We start from the raw sequence: 15,312 nt of genomic DNA, 5'->3' as shown, positions 1-15,312 counted from the left end.
TATCTTAAATCTAACCAACACACCTAATAAATCAGGGAAAGCGAATAGGATCACAGGATGTGTGTCAATGTATTAATGATCCTAGTTAATACAGTGCTATTAATGATCCTAGTTAATACAGTGCTATTAATGATCCTAGTTAATACAGTGCTATTAATGATCCTAGTTAATACAGTGCTATTAATGATCCTAGTTAATACAGTGCTATTAATGATCCTAGTTAATACAGTGCTATTAATGATCCTAGTTAATACAGTGCTATTAATGATCCTAGTTAATACAGTGCTATTAATGATCCTAGTTAATACAGTGCTATTAATGATCCTAGTTAAGACAGTGCTATGTCGCAAATAACTAGGATCATTAATAGCACTGTATAAACTAGGATCATTAATACATTGACACATATCCTGTGATCCTATTCGCTTTCCCTGATTTATTAGGTGTGTTGGTTAGATTTAAGATAGCATATTTTGAAGACACATATTCTGTGACTTAATATTGCCTAATCTATCTAATTAGGTGCGTTGGCTTGATTTTAGCTTGTAGATTTTAGCTTGTAGATTTTAGCTTGTAGATTTTAGCTTGTATATTCTTAAGACACATTACGTGTCAGGTATCTAGTTTATTTATGACCGGTCATGTGTAAATGTATATATAGGTAACTGTTTAAAGATTTTATTTTATTATATCTATAACAATATATAAAATTTTATACATTTTTTTTTTTTTCTCTTAGCCTACTTACCCCATAGCTGTTAGCGCACATATAATACTTTTTATACACACACCATTATGCAGTGTCAGGGCACAGTGACTCCCTTTACTGACCCATCTGACCCTGTGTGTATTTCCTACCTTCTGTCTGTGTCTCTGCATGTTCTCAGTAACATTACCCTGGCTCTGTCACTAAATGTGTGTGACAGAACCAGTCCCGGTGTCAGCGCTGAATGAGTTGTTTGTGTTTCAGGTGCCTATAAAGTGTGTGTGACAGAACCAATCCCTGTGTCAGCGCTGAATGAGTTGTTTGTGTCTTTTAGGTGCCTATAAAGTGTGTGACAGAACCAGTCCCTGTGTCAGCGCTGAATGAGTTGTGTGTGTGTTTCAGGTGCCTATAAAGTGTGTGACAGAACCAGTCCCTGTGTCAGCGCTGAATGAGTTGTTTGTGTCTTTTAGGTGCCTATAAAGTGTGTGACAGAACCAGTCCCTGTGTCAGCGCTGAATGAGTTGTGTATGTCTTTTAGGTGCCTATAAAGTGTGTGACAGAGCCAGTCCCTGTGTCAGTGCTGAATGAGTTGTGTGTGTGTTTCAGGTGCCTATAAAGTGTGTGACAGAACCAATCCCTGTGTCAGCGCTGAATGAGTTGTGTGTGTGTTTCAGGTGCCTATAAAGTGTGTGACAGAACCAATCCCTGTGTCAGCGCTGAATGAGTTGTGTGTGTGTTTCAGGTGCCTATAAAGTGTGTGACAGAACCAGTCCCTGTGTCAGCGCTGAATGAGTTGTGTGTGTTTCAGGTGCCTATAAAGTGTGTGACAGAACCAGTCCCTGTGTCAGCGCTGAATGAGTTGTGTGTGTGTGTTTCAGGTGCCTATAAAGTGTGTGACAGAACCAGTCCCTGTGTCAGCGCTGAATGAGTTGTGTGTGTTTCAGGTGCCTATAAATGTGTGACAGAATCAGTCCCTGTGTCAGCGCTGAATGAGTTGTGTGTGTGTGTTTCAGGTGCCTATAAAGTGTGTGACAGAACCAGTTCCTGTCTCAGCGCTGAATGAGTTGTGTGTGTTTCAGGTGCCTATAAATGTGTGACAGAACCAGTCCCTGTGTCAGCGCTGAATGAGTTGTGTGTGTGTGTGTGTTTCAGGTGCCTACAAAAGTGTGTGACAGAACCAGTCCCTGTGTCGGTGCTGAATGAGGTGTGTGCGAGTTTCAGGTGCCTATAAAGTGTGTGACAGAACTAGTCCCTGTGTCAGCGCTGAATGAGTTGTGTGTGTGTATGTTTCAGGTGCCTATAAAGTGTGTGACAGAACCAGTCCCTGTGTCAGCACTGAATGAGTTGTGTGTGTGTGTTTGGTTCAGGTGCCTATAAAGTGTGTGACAGAACCAGTCCCTGTGTCAGCGCTGAATGAGTTGTGTGTGTGTTTCAGGTGCCTATAAAGTGTGTGAAAGAACCAGTCCCTGTGTCAGCGCTGAATGAGTTGTGTGTGTTTGAGGTGCCTATAAAGTGTGTGACAGAACCAGTCCCTGTGTCAGCACTGAATGAGGTGTTTGTGTCTGGTGCCTATAAAGTGTGTGACATAACCAGTCCCTGTGTCATGTCAGTACTAAATGAGGTGTGTGTGTCTGGCGCCTATAAAGTGTGTGACAGAACCAGTCCCTGTGTCAGCGCTGAATGAGTTGGGTGTGTGTTTCAGGTGCCTATAAAGTGTGTGACAGAACCAGTCCCTGTGTCAGCGCTGAATAAGTTGTGTGTGTGTTTCAGGTGCCTATAAAGTGTGATGACGTTGCCGTGTATTTCTCTATGGAGGAGTGGGACTATATAGAGGGACAGAAGAAGATTTACAAGGATGTTGTGATGGAGACTCAGCAAGCACTAAGGACAATAGAGATCTCAGGAAATGAGAGCTCAGGTAACTCTCTGTGTTTTCCCATTACAGGAAGCAGATGTAAAATATATTGTAATATAACATTTTAAGAGGATTGTCCTTGTGCACGCACACTGTATAAACCACTTACCAGTTTGTTATAGTGAGTAAATTAAATCCAGTCCTGCGATAGTATTTGTAAAAAGGCAGACTGATACAGTTGAGACTAAACATTATAACACAAGTTTAATCTATTAGATTCTCTTTTTAAAAACATTGAAACATTCCCAATACGTTTTGCCTAACACCAAGCCTTCCGCAGGGCTAGGACAAATTTGTGAAGCCACGTGAGGCGATTCACACAGGAGTTTATGGATTGATATGGGTACCAGATTGTCAAATATTTTGCGCAGATAATGTGTATAAACCCATTTAATTATCTCTTGACAGGCCACTGTGAGGCTAATATAAATACAGAGTTAATATGTGAGAAGGGAGAGTACGAGAGACCTAACAAGCCACTCCCCCAAGGAGAGACCAGTTCTGTTGTCCTTAAAGGTAAGTGATACCTGTGATATTTTGCTTCAATTTTTTTTTTAAAAGCATTGGTCCTTGAAATTATTAAAGCGCCATTTTAATGTAAAATTACTCTTTCACGATTCAAACAGATTAAAAAAAAAAAACAACTTCCAGTTTTCTTCTGTTATCAAAGTACCTACAGAATCTAATTAGCGCTGTCACCAATATGCAGGGGTACAAAAAAATAGAAAAGAAAAAGATGTAAAGAGTGTAAAATTGGATACAATTCAAACTATAAACATGAAACAATAAAATCACAATGTTGCTAAATAAAATACACTAAAAAAAATGAATCACCAGTTTAGAATCCAGTAAAACTTCACATTTGGAATAAATCCGGTGCAGTTTTTTTCTTCCGGCCAAGTGGAGTAAGGTAAAAACAACGTTCTAAAAAATAGATATAAGCGCAACCGAACTCTAGTAATAATAAAATAACATAACAAGCGCTTCAATGTTGCACTTACAGGCTAAAAACATGAATCAATCCTTAAACATGGTAGCCATTCCTCCTCATGTCCTGTTAAGCTTTAATGTCCTTCCCTCCTCTGAGCATCCTACGTTCCCTTGTTGTGTTCACAGTACTTAGGCATCTGATGGAAACAAGATCTTGTTTGAAACTGCCGGTACGTAGTTTTCTGCCGTCCACTTGAGAGCTACAGAAGCTCGTGGGGCTCTGCACAACTTTCTCAAGAGGAAATGTTCAATTCCTCACGCTGGTCACTCACTCTTATTTATGTGTCTATGGCTTATCTGATAGGTAACTGCTCCCGTGAACACGCCTCTCTCATTTCGCATCACACGGGCAGCAGTAAACATTATGAACAGTTCTTAATGCACATATAGACAGATTCAAAGGAACACGCGTGTCCAGCTTCTTGATTTAACTGTATATATACACATAACCTATTCTATCAATCTTTATAATCTTACTTAACCTGTTTTTGGGGGGGGGGGGGTAATTCTTTATTTAATACCAACAGTGGATACAAAATACTGAAAGCAAAATGGGCGTCACACAGGACAAACAAAAGATTACAGATAGTATGCAAATGAACCAAATACATGAACCATGTGTATTAACCTTCTAGTATCCAAAATGTTGGGGTTTTAATTCTTCTTGTATTCTGTTACTATTAAAGCATAATTGTTGCTCCTTACACAGCATGGGAAATATTATGAAGTAGATAAAAAAATGCATAATAAAAAGACAATGTGGGTTCGATTTATCATTCGTATTCTCCTAGATTTTCTCATAAAAGTTCTCATGAGAAATAATTCTCCTATTTATAATTCAAATATGTGCCTAAAATTGGGCAAGTTCGACTGTAAAATTCTCCTACTCTGTTCTCACTCTCCTTGGGAAAAAAGGGTTAAATTAGATCTTTTTAGTCGTATTTCATATAGTTCTCCTCATAATTCTCCTACTTACAAATGTATCATTTATATTCTCCTGTAGAGGACTGAAAGTTGTCCTGCAAGTTACTGCATTAAAGCTCTCCATAGCTACAGTGGAGAACAGCATTAGAAATCTATTCTCTACCAGTTGTAGAAGCAGTTACACAAAAAAGGGCTCTACAAGGTGCAACAATTATCTATAACAAAGCACAATAGTAATGGTTATTGGAGTGCAATAATAATTTATGATGGAGTGAAAAAAATATATATAATGGAGCGCCAAAATAATATATAACAGAGCACATAAATGATATCTATTGGGGAATAAAAATAGGATATAAAAACGCTCTAAAATTGAAGCACAAAAAGAATGAAAATGTAGATCTCTTTTCATATATGAAAGTTTGCTGAAGAGGGGCGTTAACAAAGCTACTAGGAAGGCTGTATAAAGATTTCTATTGGTTTATATAGGACTGACATGGAGGATAGTTGCTTATTTTTAGTGATAAATAAGGAGAATATACTAATTTAACATGAGATATTTATCATTAGTTCTCCTCAGCTCTCCTATGAAGAAAAAACTACTTTTCTCTTGTTAAGTGTATTCAGTCCACGGGTCATCCATTACTTATGGGATATATTCCCTTCCCAACAGGAAGTTGCAAGAGGATCACCCAAAGCAGAGCTGCTATATAGCTCCTCCCCTCACATGTCATATCCAGTCATTCTCTTGCAACCCTCAACATAGATGGAGGTCGTGAGAGGAGTGTGGTGTTTTATACTTAATTATTTCTTTAATCAAAAGTTTGTTATTTTTAAATGGCACCGGAGTGTGCTGTTTTTTTCTCAGGCAGTATTTGGAAGAAGAATCTGCCTGCGTTTTCTATGATCTTAGCAGAAGTAACTAAGATCCACTGGCTGTTCTCGCACATTCTGAGGAGTGGGGTAACTTCAGAAAGGGAATAGCGTGCGGGGTCTCCTGCAAATAAGGTATGTGCAGTAAAATATTTTTCTAAGGAATGGAATTGACTAAGAAAATACTGCTGATACCGATGTAATGTAAATAAAGCCTTAAATGCAGTGAAAGCGACTGGTATCAGGCTGATTAATGTATATGCAGTAAAGTAATTTTCTAAGTAATGGAATTTGACTAAGAAAATGCTGCTAATACTGAAGTAATGTAATAAGCCTTAAATGCAGTAGAAGGACTGGTATCAGGCTTATCAATAGAGATACATACTCTTTATAAAAGGATGTTTAAAACGTTTGCTGGCATGTTTAATCGTTTTTGTGAGGTACATTGGTGATAAAGCTTATTGGGGCATGAATTTTTCCACATGGCTGACATATTTCTGCATAGAAACAGTTAACTGAGGCTTCCCACTGTTGTAATAATGAGTGGGAGGGGCCTATTTTAGCGCTTTTTTGCGCAGTAAAAATTCAGTTTCAGCATCAACTTCCTCCACTCCAAAACAGGAAGGAACTGTTGCTCGTTATAGACAGTTTTGGAGTGGAGGAAAGAATCAGCGCTAATTATAACCTGAAGCCAAATACAGGGAGGGACCCTCTCTAAAAGTCCCTTGGGTTGTGGTTACAGAGAGATGGAAGTATTGGCGCTTACAGCTAGGATAGATCTAAAATATATAAATTTGAATAAAAAGTAAATATATAAATATATTAAAATAGTAAATAATATGTCTCTAAGTATCTAAGTATGTCTGTATATAATGACAAGCACTATTGTAAAATTCCAAGAAAATTTATTAGAAATACAATGTCTAAAATGTCAGGCATATACACAGTAAGAAATAAGTGGGAAAGGATATGCTGGGCAGTGGAACCTAACTCTAAGGACTAGCTCAAACAAGCAGATTACAGTAGAGAGGTACAATGTCAGGCAGAGCAGTTCCCTAGTTCTAATTAATAAGCAAAAAATACATATGTAAAATCGACGATAAATAAGCTAAAATAGCAAAGGTGTGTATAAGTATAACACTCAAACAGTAAAATCTGGACGTCCAGTTTATACAGCTAGAACAAGTAATAGATAAATAGATAAAAAATATAAAAAATATATAGGGATATATGGAAAAGCCTGTATAGAATCAGTGCACTTAGTCTTTTCTCTATGCAGCGTAGGTTTTTGTATACCACCAATAGTATCTAATACACTATGCTCTCAAATGTAGTTGATCTTGCTCATTGAGTATTGGATCAAACTTTTGCACATTTGAGAGTGGTACCTTGTATTGCGTAAGTAGGAATATAGAAGGCGGCTGTCTGTAGTGGAGTATATTGGTCCTTTTGATTTTGTCCAGTACACAGGCGGTGTCCTCTACCCGCCTCTTGGGAGTTACGCTGCATAGAGAAAAGACTAAGTGCACTGATTCTATACAGGCTTTTCCATATATCCCTATATATTTTTTATATTTTTTATCTATTTATCTATTACTTGTTCTAGCTGTATAAACTGGACGTCCAGATTTTACTGTTTGAGTGTTATACTTATACACACCTTTGAGTGCTATTTTAGCTTATTTATCGTCGATTTTACATATGTATTTTTTGCTTATTAATTAGAACTAGGGAACTGCTCTGCCTGACATTGTACCTCTCTACTGTAATCTGCTTGTTTGAGCTAGTCCTTAGAGTTAGGTTCCACTGCCCAGCATATCCTTTCCCACTTATTTCTTACTGTGTATATGCCTGACATTTTAGACATTGTATTTCTAATAAATTTTCTTGGAATTTTACAATAGTGCTTGTCATTATATACAGACATACTTAGATACTTAGAGACATATTATTTACTATTTTAATATATTTATATATTTACTTTTTATTCAAATTTATATATTTTAGATCTATCCTAGCTGTAAGCGCCAATACTTCCATCGCTCGTTATAGACAGGCCTGGAAAACTAACCAGTCCTGGAACAAGGGCAAGCAGGCCAGAAAACCTACTACTGCCCCTAAGACAGCATGAAGGAACGGCCCCCTATCCGGAAACGGATCTAGTGAGGGGCAGACTTTCTCTCTTCGCCCAGGCATGGGCAAGAGATGTCCAGGATCCCTGGGCGTTGGAGATCATATCTCAGGGATATCTTCTGGACTTCAAAGCTTCTCCTGCTCGAGGGAGATTCCATCTATCAAGGTTATCAGAAAACCAGATAAAGAAAGAGGCATTCCTACGCTGTGTTCAAGACCTCCTAGTAATGGGGGTGATCCACCCTGTTCCGCGGACGGAACAAGGGCAGGGATTTTACTCAAATCTGTTTGTGGTTCCCAAGAAAGAGGGAACCTTCAGACCAATCTTGGACCTAAAGATCTTAAACAAATTCCTAAGAGTTCCATCATTCAAAATGGAAACTATTCGAACCATCCTACCCATGATCCAAGAGGGTCAATACATGACCACAGTGGACTTAAAGGATGCCTACCTTCACATACCGATTCACAAAGATCATTATCGGTACCTAAGATTTGCCTTTCTAGACAGGCATTACCAGTTTGTAGCTCTTCCCTTCGGGTTAGCTACGGCCCGAGAATCTTTACAAAGGTTCTGGGCTCACTTCTGGCGGTTCTAAGACCGCGAGGCATAGCGGTGGCTCCGTATCTAGACGACATCCTGATACAGGCGTCAAGCTTTCAAATTGCCAAGTCTCATACAGAGATAGTTCTGGCATTTCTGAGGTTGCATGGGTGGAAAGTGAACGTGGAAAAGAGTTCTCTATCACCACTCACAAGAGTGTCCTTCCTAGGGACTCTTATAGATTCTGTAGAGATGAAAATTTACCTGACGGAGTCCAGGTTATCAAAACTTCTAAATGCTTGCCGTGTCCTTCATTCCATTCCACGCCCGTCAGTGGCTCAGTGCATGGAAGTAATCGGCTTAATGGTAGCGGCAATGGACATAGTGCCATTTGCGCGCCTGCATCTCAGACCGCTGCAATTATGCATGCTAAGTCAGTGGAATGGGGATTACTCAGATTTGTCTCCTCTACTAAATCTGGCTCGAGAGACCAGAGATTCTCTTCTCTGGTGGCTTTCTCGGGTCCATCTGTCCAAGGGCATGACCATTCGCAGGCCAGATTGGACGATTGTGACAACAGATGCCAGCCTTCTAGGTTGGGGCGCAGTCTGGAACTCCCTGAAGGCTCAGGGATCGTGGACTCAGGAGGAGAAACTCCTCCCAATAAATATTCTGGAGTTAAGAGCAATATTCAATGCTCTTCTAGCTTGGTCTCAGTTAGCAACACTGAGGTTCATCAGATTTCAGTCGGACAACATCACGACTGTGGCTTACATCAACCATCAAGGGGGAACCAGGAGTTCCCTAGCGATGTTAGAAGTCTCAAGGATAATTTGCTGGGCAGAGTTTCACTCTTGCCACCTGTCAGCGATTTACATCCCAGGCGTGGAGAACTGGGAGGCGGACTTTCTAAGTCGCCAGACTTTTCATACGGGGGAGTGGGAACTTCATCCGGAGGTGTTCGTTCAGCTGGTTCATCGTTGGGGCAAACCAGAACTGGATCTCATGGCGTCTCGCCAGAACGCCAAGCTTCCTCGTTACGGATCCAGGTCCAGGGACCCGGGAGCGGCGCTGTTATATGCTCTAGCAGCCCCTTGGGTTTTCAACATGGCTTATGTATTTCCACCGTTTCCGCTGCTGCCTCGACTGATTGCCAAGATCAAACAGGAGAGAGCATCAGTGATTCTGATAGCGCCTGCGTGGCCACGCAGGACCTGGTATGCAGACCTAGTGGACATGTCGTCCTGTCCACCATGGTCTCTGCCTCTGAGGCAGGACCTTCTAATACAAGGTCCTTTCAACCATCCAAATCTAATTTATCTGAGGCTGACTGCATGGAGATTGAACGCTTGATCCTATCAAAGCGTGGATTCTCGGAGTCAGTTATTGATACCTTAATACAGGCACGGAAGCCTGTTACCAGAAAGATTTACCATAAGATATGGCGGAAATATTTATATTGGTGCGAATCCAAGAGTTACTCATGGAGTAAGGTTAGGATTCCTAGGATATTGTCTTTTCTACAAGAGGGTTTAGAAAAGGGCTTATCTGCTAGTTCGTTAAAGGGACAGATTTCTGCTCTGTCTATTCTTTTACACAAACGTCTGGCAGAAGTTCCAGACGTCCAGGCTTTTTGTCAGGCTTTGGCTGGGATTAAGCCTGTGTTTAAGACTGTTGCTCCGCCGTGGAGCTTAAACTTGGTTCTTAAAGTTCTTCAAGGTGTTCCGTTTGAACCCCTTCATTCCATTGATATTAAGCTTTTATCTTGGAAAGTTCTGTTTTTGATGGCTATTTCCTCGGCTCGAAGAGTCTCTGAGTTATCTGCCTTACATTGTGATTCTCCTTATCTGATTTTCCATTCAGACAAGGTAGTTCTGCGTACTAAACCTGGGTTTTTACCTAAGGTAGTTTCTAACAGGAATATCAATCAGGAGATTGTTGTTCCATCATTATGTCCTAATCCTTCTTCTAAGAAGGAACGACTTTTGCATAATCTGGACATAGTCTGTGCCCTGAAGTTCTATTTACAGGCAACTAAAGATTTTCGTCAAACTTCTTCCCTGTTTGTCGTTTACTCTGGACAGAGGAGAGATCAAAAAGCTTCGGCAACCTCTCTCTCCTTTTGGCTTCGTAGCATAATACGTTTAGCCTATGAGACTGCTGGACAGCAGCCCCCTGAAAGAATTACAGCTCATTCCACTAGAGCTGTGGCTTCCACCTGGGCCTTTAAGAATGAGGCCTCTGTTGAACAGATTTGCAAGGCTGCGACTTGGTCTTCGCTTCACACTTTTTCAAAATTTTACAAATTTGACACTTTTGCTTCTTCGGAGGCTGTTTTTGGAAGACAGGTTCTACAGGCAGTGGTTCCTTCCGTTTAAGTTCCTGCCTTGTCCCTCCCATCATCCGTGTACTTTAGCTTTGGTATTGGTATCCCATAAGTAATGGATGACCCGTGGACTGAATACACTTAACAAGACAAAACATAAATTATGCTTACCTGATAAATTTATTTCTCTTGTAGTGTATTCAGTCCACTGCCCGCCCTGTCTTTTTTAAGGCAGATCTAAATTTTGATTAAAACTCCAGTCACCACTGCACCCTATGGTTTCTCCTTTCTTGTCTTGTTTCGGTCGAATGTGACTGGATATGACATGTGAGGGGAGGAGCTATATAGCAGCTCTGCTTTAAGTGATCCTCTTGCAACTTCCTGTTGGGAAGGGAATATATCCCATAAGTAATGGATGACCCGTGGACTGAATACACTACAAGAGAAATAAATTTATCAGGTAAGCATAAATTATGTTTTTTAATGATAAATACAGGCGCACATGTGCACCTCTCCTAAGGAGAGCTGTGGATAACTGATAGGAGAACAGAAAGGGGAATTCCCCAAATGATTGATAAATAGAGCCCTTAATCAACCTAACCATGAAATGGGGAAATGCCCAGCATGTATATTCAGCTGGACGTAAGCTGACCTTGAGTTTGTGCTGTCCCAGGGAGGGTATAAATCAGCTCTATCCATTTATTAAATACAATTGTGTGTCACTAGGATTCTGTAGCTTATACTGCTCTGACGTACGTTGCGTAATCACGGTTTGTTTGAGGACTGAAAATTTAGGGGCCAAGTGAGCTTTCCAAGTTCTTAAGATAAGTTTGCGAGTTAGAAATGTAATCGTGTTAATTAAACTAAAGGTCTTGTGCACACCCTGAAATGTAACTAGAAAAAAACATCATGTGGTAGGATAGAGAAATCTAAAGATAAGACTGAATTCATCCAATAGGTCATTTTTTACCAAAACTGAGCCATTTTAGGGCAATCCCAGAAGCAGTGGAGCTGTTCATCTGCCTGGCTAGCACTGCATCTTGAACAAAAAATGTTTGAGTTGTACCATCTAGATAAGTTCTTTGGTGTTAAATAAGCCATATAGATCAGTTTTAAATGAGTCTCCCGCCAAGTCGTCGGAACCCATGATTTGTCCGTTATTTTGAAGCTATCTAAAATATCCTGAGTACTAATATTTGGAAAATATTTTATCCATTTGGTTTTTAGATAATCTGATCAGTAGAGGGAGGATGGTTCAGTATAGAATTGAAGGAGGAAATGGAGTATATTCCATATTGATATAATTTGATTCTACTAGGTAAGGCTCGCACGGACCAGTCTGGACCATATTTTTGTTTCAATTTAGTGGTATAGTGCCTGAGCTGTAAGTAGGCATAAAAGTCTCTCTTAGATAATACAAATGTATTACAGATATCGGGAAATGCTTCAAGAACCAAGTCAGATCTTATTATTTGTTTAACCCATCTTAACCCTTTACTCTGCCATTGTCTGAAAATTATATTTGAAAGGCCCGGGGCAAAATTAGGGTTTCCTATCATCGGAAGAAATTCCGAAATATATGGGGTACATCTGGACTATATTTTTAAGTTAATATAATTGTAATCATATAAGGTAAATATTTTTGACATGCTGACAAATTTTAGATAGTCAGGCCTTATGAGAGCATAGAGGATCGTGCACGTGTCTTGAGAACTATGATGTTAATCAAAGTCTTGCTCTTGTTTTCAGTCCATAACTGAATGTCAGCTGATGTTTTCGATTTGTGGATTTTCCCGCTGATCAGAATTGCAAAATGCTTCTGCAGCTAATGCACACACCTAATGCGCACAATGAACAACAATCAAAATGCGTCTGAAATTAACCTGTTATGCTCCCAAACCATAAAGATATGTGTGTAGGTGTTTTTAAGCTATTTGACTAGGGGCATTGTGGGTACGGTGAGCATGTGCTTGTTGAGTTATAGATTTCGATAATTTTGATTTAGTGTAAAAACGTTTTCACTCCCCCCTTCTATTGATTAAGCAGCATTTATATTTATTTGGTAAATTTGCCACCTAACGACACCCAATATGGCATCTGGTAATGTCAGTGCGCATTGGTCCATGCCCAAGACCAGTGTGACGTTCGACAAGTGAAAAATGTCCCCCTTGAAATGGGTTGACAGGCATTAGTTTTTCTATAGGACCAGTTTTCACTGCAGCTATAAAGAATTGAAACTATGAAAATGGCTGACTGTGGTTGAGCATACCTTAGTATGCTAAAGTTTTATCAAAGGTGACGGAGCCAGTTCTGTAAAGCTTGTGAGATTCTATAAGAAGCCGCTGTACTAAGTCTATAAAGTTAGTTTCTTTCATGTAATTGGCAAGAGTCCATGAGCTAGTGACGTATGGGATATACAATCCTACCAGGAGGGGCAAAGTTTCCCAAACTTCAAAATGTCTATAAATACACCCCTCACCACACCCACAATTCAGTTTTACAAACTTTGCCTCCTATGGAGGTGGTGAAGTAAGTTTTTCTACGTTGATATGCGCTTCTCATCATTGTTGAAGCACGATTCCTCTCAGAGTACAGCGAATGTCAGAGGGACGTGAAGGGAGTATCACTTATTGAATACGATGATTTCCCTAACGGGGGGTCTATTTCATAGGTTCTCTGTTATCGGTCGTAGAGATTCATCTCCTACCTCCCTTTTCAGATCGACAATATACTCTAAATTTACCATTACCTCTACTGATAACTGTTTCAGTGCTGGTTTGGCTATCTGCTATATGTGGATGGGTGTGTTTTGGGAAGTATATTTTTTATTACTTAAGACACGTCAGCTATGGTTTGGCACTTTATGCATTTATATAAAGTTCTAAATATATGTATTGTACTTATATTTGCCATGAGTCAGGTTCATGTATTTCCTTCTACAGACTGTCAGTTTCATATTTGGAATATTTTTTCAGAAAATTTTTTCTTTCCTGGGGTTTAGTCTTTTTTCAATTGACTACTTCTTGCAAATTGCGGGCGGTATTAGGCCCGCGGGTGCGCCAAATGCTAAACTTTATTGCGTCATTCTTGGCGCAAGAATTTTTTGACGCGAAAAATACGTCTATGACGCAACCTCGTCATTTCCGGCGTCATAGTTGACGCCGAAGCCTTACACACGTTTGCGTCATTAATGACGCTGGTGTGTCTTTTCCGGTTATTATTGGCGCCAAAATAGTTTTCAGTTACGTTGTGCGTCATACTTGGCGCCAAACTTTTTCATTATTTCAATACCCCATTGATGTTTGCCTCCTGCCTTTTTCTCTATCAGAGGGCTATGCTATTTGCATTTTTTCCCATTCCTGAAACTGTCATATAAGGAAATTGATAATTTTGCTTTATATGTTTTTTTCTTTTACATTTTGCAAGATGTTTCAATCTGATCCTGCTTCAGAAGTTTCTGCTGGAACATTGCTGCCTGACATCGGTTCTACCAAAGCTAAGTGCATTTGTTGTAAGATTGTGGAAATTATTTCGCCGAATGTCATTTGTAATAGTTGTCATGATAAACTTTTACATGCAGATAGTGTGTCCATCAGTAATAGTACATTGCCAGTTGCAGTTCCTTCAACTTCTAATGTACATGATATACCTATGAATTTTAAAGAATTTGTTTCTGATTCTATCCAGAAGGCTTTGTCTGCATTTCCACCTTCTAATAAACGTAAAAGGTCTTTTAAAACTTCTCAATTTCAAATGACCAACAACATAATAATTTATCCTCTTCTGATGAGGATCTATCTGATACAGAAGATCCTTCCTCAGACATTGACACTGGCAAATCTACTCATTTATTTAAAATAGAGTATATGTGTTCTTTATTAAAAGAAGTGTTAATTACTTTGGATATTGAGGTAACCAGTTCTCTTGACGTTCAGTCTACTAAACGTTTAAATGCTGTTTTTAAACCTCCTGTGGTTTCCTATTCCTGAGGCTATTTCTGATATGATTTCTAAGGAATGGAATAAGCCAGGTACTTCTTTTATTCCTTCTTCAAGGTTTAAAAAAGTGTATCCTTTACCAGCAAATTCTATAGAATTTTGGGAAAAAATCCCCAAAGTTGATGGGGCTATTTCTACTCTTGCTAAACGTACCACTATTCCTATGGGGGATAGTACTTCCTTTAAGGATCCTTTAGATAGGAAGCTTGAATCTTATCTAAGGAAGGCCTATTTATATTCAGGTCATCTTCTCAGACCTGCAATTTCTTTGGCTGATGTTGCGGCTGCATCAACTTTCTGGTTGGAGAATTTAGCGCAACAAGAATTGGATTCTGACATATCTAGCATTATTCGCTTACTGCAATATGCTAATCATTTTATTTGTAATGCCATTTTTGATATTATCAAAATTGATGTTAGATCCATGTCTTTAGCTATATTAGCTAGAAGAGCTTTGTGGCTTAAATCTTGGAATGCTGATATGAAATCTAAATCTAGATTACTATCTCTTTCTTTCCGAGGTAATAATTTATTTGGTTCTCAGTTGGATTCTATTATTTCAACTGTCACTGGGGGAAAGGGAGATTTTCTGCCTCAGGATAAAAAAACCTAAGGGTAAATCTAAGGCTTCTAACCGTTTTCGTTCCTTTCGTCAAAATAAGGAACAAAAATTTAATCCTTCCCCCAAGGAATATGTTTCCAATTGGAAGACTTCTTCAAATTGGAGTAAATCCAAGCCATTTAAGAAACCAAAGTCAGCCCCTAAGTCCGCATGATGGTGCGGCCCTCATTCCAGCTCAGCTGGTAGGGGGCAGATTAAGGTTTTTCAAGGATATTCTGTTCAAAATCAATGGATTCAGAGCATTGTCTCTCAAGGGTATCGAATAGGATTCAGAGTAAGAC

General features: G+C 39.4%; 1 protein-coding gene across 4 annotated transcripts in view; it reads left to right on the top strand.

Annotated features, from left to right (window-relative positions):
- LOC128666745 (zinc finger protein 615) overlaps positions 1-15,312 on the top strand; it is a 195,172-nt gene that overhangs the window by 37,544 nt on the left and 142,316 nt on the right. For all 4 annotated transcript variants that reach the window (XM_053721505.1, XM_053721504.1, XM_053721506.1 and 1 more), the window contains exons 4-5: positions 2,477-2,624; positions 3,030-3,137. In XM_053721505.1, coding sequence (XP_053577480.1) covers positions 2,477-2,624; positions 3,030-3,137 — 256 coding nt within the window. The remainder of the gene's footprint in view (positions 1-2,476; positions 2,625-3,029; positions 3,138-15,312) is intronic.

Source organism: Bombina bombina, chromosome 7 (genome assembly GCF_027579735.1).
Source record: "Bombina bombina isolate aBomBom1 chromosome 7, aBomBom1.pri, whole genome shotgun sequence".
Taxonomy (NCBI): Eukaryota; Metazoa; Chordata; class Amphibia; order Anura; family Bombinatoridae; genus Bombina; species Bombina bombina.
This window is presented reverse-complemented; position numbering and strand designations above follow the sequence as displayed.